The sequence below is a fragment of the Gobio gobio genome, assembly GCF_949357685.1.
Source record: "Gobio gobio genome assembly, chromosome: 8".
Lineage (NCBI taxonomy): Eukaryota > Metazoa > Chordata > Actinopteri > Cypriniformes > Gobionidae > Gobio > Gobio gobio.
This window is the reverse complement of record NC_137114.1, coordinates 58238888-58243887: the sequence shown is the minus strand read 5'-3', so window position 1 is coordinate 58243887 and position 5000 is coordinate 58238888. Positions and strand designations below refer to the sequence as shown.

The 5000-nt window shown below is 43.1% G+C and overlaps 1 protein-coding gene across 1 annotated transcript in view; it reads left to right on the top strand.

Moving 5' to 3' along the window:
• Positions 1 to 1209, top strand: part of LOC307130467 (solute carrier family 12 member 9) — a 70447-nt gene extending 69238 nt beyond the window's left edge. Inside the window, exon 13 of the mRNA XM_079823455.1 lies at positions 1 to 1209. This exon is cut by the window's left edge and continues 95 nt beyond it. Coding sequence (XP_079679581.1) covers positions 1 to 825 — 825 coding nt within the window. The 3' untranslated portion in view covers positions 826 to 1209.
• The last annotated feature ends 3791 nt before the right edge of the window (positions 1210 to 5000 follow it).

The following is a 5000-nucleotide window of genomic DNA, read 5'->3' as shown; positions in this document are numbered from 1 at the left end:
GATCAGCTGGACGACCCCGAAGACCAGAGCGACCCAGCCTTCCATTTCCCGCCAGTGCGAGGGGGCGTGGCTGTGGGAGGGGGCGTGGCTGTGGGAGGGGGCGTGGCTGTGGGCAGGGGCGGGGCTTGGGGCGGGAAGTCCCTGGGGCCTCAGGAGTACGTGTGCATAATCGCAGACGCGGTGAAGATGCTGAAGAACATCGCCTTAGCGCGGCATTTCGAGCAGTTTGACCGGGCGCAGGCCCTCCAGGGGCCCGTATTCGTGGACGTGTGGCCGGTGAATCTCCTGCGGCCGGACAGCACAGCGTACGTGGACACCTGCTCCCTGTTCCTGCTCCAGCTCGCCTGCATCCTCAACATGACGAGGGCGTGGCAGAAGGCCAGGCTCCGCCTCTTCCTCTGCGTGGAGGCGGGGCGAAGCCTCAAGGGGACGGAGCAGAAGCTGGGACACCTGCTGAAAGACCTCCGGATGAAGGCGGACATCTACACCGTCCCCTGGGATTCCCAAGTCACGCTCCACTGGCAGCGGCAGGCGCGACCCGAAAGAGCCGAGGCGGAGGCGGAGCCGGAAAGCGAAAATTTTTTCACCAATAGTTTCCAGAGCAACACCTCACGAGTTTCGGACGAGTATTTAAAAGCTGTTAACAAGCTGATCCTGGACCAGCCGCTCGGGGCACCTGCCGTGCGCTTCCTGTATTTGCCCCGCCCTCCCGCTGACACCAGCCGTTACCATGACTACCTGCGTCAGCTAGAGCTGCTGACGCGCGACCTGGGCCCGACCCTGCTGATCCACGGGGTCACGCCGGTCATCACCACTGACCTTTGACCTGTTCCTGACCGGGGCTAAAGTTCCGAAGGTTAAAAAAAAGATGCAAAACACTTGATTTTTTTTTCACTTTTTCCTTTTTTGATTGTTTTGAGCACTTCGGAGAAGATTCCCACAAAACGCTACGGATCATGAGAGAGAACTTCTTCCATCCCTTCTTTTTAACAAGTGGAATTCCAGAATGTTGCTGCTCTGAGATCAAAACTCTCTTGACATTCCGGTGCTATTCCCGAATATTTTCCCTGATAACTCCAACAAAGACTCCAAAAGTATTTTGTCACGCCCAAAACGACAAAGTGGAATCCCGTCATGATTTAGTATGGTGCCACTTTGTGCTCCCGAAATCCCAAAATTCTGATACTATTCCTAAATTTTTGTCCTGATGACTGATGTAACAAGTGCAATTCCTGGAACTCCAGAATGTTGCCGCTCTGAGATCAAAACTCTCTTGAAATTCCGGTGCTATTCCCGAATATTTTCCCTGATAACTCCAACAAAGACTCCAAAAGTATTTTGCGTTGTCACGACAAAGTGGAATCCCGTCATGATTTAGTATGGTGCCACTTTGAGCTCTGAAATCCCAACATTCTGATATTATTCCTAAATATTTGTCCTGATGACTGATGTAACAAGTGCAATTCCTGGAATTCCAGAATGTTGCCGCTCTGAGATCAAAACTCTCTTGACATTCCAGTGGTATTCCCGAATATTTTCCCTGATGACACCAACAAAGACTCCAAAATTATTTTGCGTTGTCACGCCAAAACGACAAAGTGGAATCCCGTCATGATTAAGTATGGTGCCACTTTGAGCCCAGAAATCCCAACATTCTGGTGCTATTCCTAAATTTTTGTCCTGGAATTCCAGAATGGTGCCGCTCTTAGATCAAAACTCTCTTAACATTCCGGTGCTATTCCGGAATATTTTCCCTGATGACTCCAACAAAGACTCCAAAAGTATTTTGTCACGCCAAAACGACAAAGTGGAATCCAGTCATGATTTAGTATGGTGCCACTTTGAGCTCTGAAATCCCAACATTCTGATGCTATTCCTAAATTTTTGTCCTGATGACTGATGTAACAAGTGCAATTCCTGGAATTCCAGAATGTTGCCGCTCTGAGATCAAAACTCTCTTGACACCTCAGTGGTATTCCCGAATATTTTCCCCCAGTATGTCAACAAAGACTGGAATGATTTGGGATGTTTTTAGCCACTCCAGAAATATTTTGAATTTTCAGGTACAAAGCACATTTCATTTTTCATTCTTTCCTTTTTTTTGATTGTTCTGACCTTTTGACTTTGGTACGATAACTTATTCCTGACAGTTCCGAAGATTTAAAAAAAGATTGAATTCCAGAATGTTTCTGCTCTGAACTTGATATTCCGGAATGTTTCCTGATGATGCCAACACTGGAATGATTTAGGATGTTTATCCAGAAGAAGAACAAAGGTTAATGTAACAAGTGGAATTCCCGAATGTTGCCGCTCTGAGCTCAGAACTCTCGACATTCTATTCCGGAATATTTTTCCTGATGACGCCAACAAAGACTGCAATTATTTAGGATGTTTCTCCAAAAGAATTTGACATTTTACTCCAAAAAACAAGCAACAAGTTGAATTCCTGGAATTCTAGAATGTTGCCGCTCTGAGCTCAGATCTCTTGACATTCCAGTTCTATTCCTGAATGTTTTTCCTTATGATGCACTGGAATGATTTAGGATGCTTTTAGCCACTCCAGACATATTTGAATTTTCACACCTAAACACATTTAACAAAATGAATTTCTGGAATTCCTCAAAAGGTACAAAACACTTTCCATTTTTCACTTTTTTTCCCATTCTTGATTGTTTTGAGCAGTTCACACTCCGGAGAAGATTCCCACAAAACGCTACGGATCATGAGAGAGAATTAATCCTGATTTAACCCTTTCTCTTCCACTTCTTCCATCACTTGTTCTATTTCTTTCTTGGATTGTAACTGAATGTAACATGGAATTCCAGAATGGAATCCAGAACTCTTTGATATTCCAATGCTATTCCCGAATATTTTTCCTCGGTATGTCAACAAAGACTGGAATGATTTTAGGATGTTTCTCCAGAAGAAGTTTTACATTTTCACACCAAAGCAACAAAAGGTGAATGTGACAAGTGCAATTCCTGGAACTCCAGAATGTTGCCGCTCTGAGCTTAAAACTCTCTTGACATTCCGGTGCTATTCCCGGAATATTTTTCCTCAGTATGTCAACAAAGACTGGAATATTTTTGTATTTTCCAGAAATATTTGGTATTTTCACACCAAAGCAACAAAAGGTGAATGTGACAAGTGCAATTCCTGAAATTCCTGAATGTTGCCGCTCTGAGCTCAGAACACTCGACATTCCGGTGCTATTCCCGAATATTTTTTCCTGATGACGCCAACAAAGACTGCAATCATTTTGTATGTTTCTCCAGAAGAATTTGACATTTTACTCCAAAAAACAAACAACGGTTAATGTAACAAGTGGAATTCCAGAATGTTCCTGAATGTTCCTGAATGTTCCAGAATGTTCCTGAATGTTCCTCCTGAATGTTCCTGAATGTTCCTGAATGTTCCTGAATGTTCCTCCTGAATGTTCCTCCTGAATGTTCCTCCTGAATGTTCCTGAATGTTCCAGAATGTTCCTGAATGTTCCTCCTGAATGTTCCTGAATATTCCAGAATGTTCCTGAATGTTCCTCCTGAATGTTCCTGAATGTTCCAGAATGTTCCTGAATGTTCCTGAATGTTCCTCCTGAATGTTCCTCCTGAATGTTCCAGAATGTTCCTGAATGTTCCTCCTGAATGTTCCTCCTGAATGTTCCTGAATATTCCAGAATGTTCCTGAATGTTCCTCCTGAATGTTCCTGAATATTCCAGAATGTTCCTGAATGTTCCTCCTGAATGTTCCTGAATGTTCCAGAATGTTCCTGAATGTTCCTGAATGTTCCTCCTGAATGTTCCTCCTGAATGTTCCTCCTGAATGTTCCAGAATGTTCCAGAAAGTTCCAGAATGTTCCTGAATGTTCCTCCTGAATGTTCCTGAATGTTCCAGAATGTTCCTGAATGTTCCAGAATGTTCCAGGATGTTCCAGAATGTTACAGAATGTTCCTGAATGTTCCTCCTGAATGTTCCTCCTGAATGTTCCAGAATGTTCCTGAATGTTCCAGAATGTTCCAGGATGTTCCAGGATGTTCCAGAATGTTACAGAATGTTCCTGAATGTTCCTGAATGTTCCTCCTGAATGTTCCAGAATGTTCCTGAATGTTCCTCCTGAATGTTCCAGAATGTTCCAGAATGTTCTAGAATGTTCCTGAATGTTCCTGAATGTTCCAGAATGTTCCTGAATGTTCCTGAATGTTCCAGAATGTTCCTCCTGAATGTTCCAGAATGTTCCTGAATGTTCCAGAATGTTCCAGAATGTTCCTGAATGTTCCTCCTGAATGTTCCAGAATGTTCTAGAATGTTCCTGAATGTTCCTGAATGTTCCAGAATGTTCTAGAATGTTCCAGAATATTCCTGAATGTTCCTCCTGAATGTTCCAGAATGTTCTAGAATGTTCCTGAATGTTCCAGAATGTTCCTGAATGTTCCTGAATGTTCCAGAATGTTCCTCCTGAATGTTCCAGAATGTTCCTGAATGTTCCAGAATGTTCCTGAATGTTCCTGAATGTTCCTGAATGTTCCTGAATGTTCCAGAATGTTCCTGAATGTTCCTGAATGTTCCTGAATGTTCCTCCTGAATGTTCCAGAATGTTCCTGAATGTTCCAGAATGTTCTAGAATGTTCCTGAATGTTCCAGAATGTTCCTGAATGTTCCTGAATGTTCCTGAATGTTCCTGAATGTTCCAGAATGTTCCTGAATGTTCCTCCTGAATGTTCCTGAATATTCCTGAATGTTCCTGAATGTTCCTCCTGAATGTTCCAGAATATTCCTGAATGTTCCTCCTGAATGTTGCCGCTCTGAGCTCAAAACTCTCTTGACATTCCGGTGCTATTCCCCAATATTTTTCCTCAGTATGTCAACAAAGACTGGAATGATTTAGGATTTTTTAACCACTCCAGAAATATTTTGAATTTTCACACCAAAAAATGAAAGGTAATAATAAGAATAAGAATAATAATAATAATGTAACAAGTGGAATTCCTGGAATTCCTCAA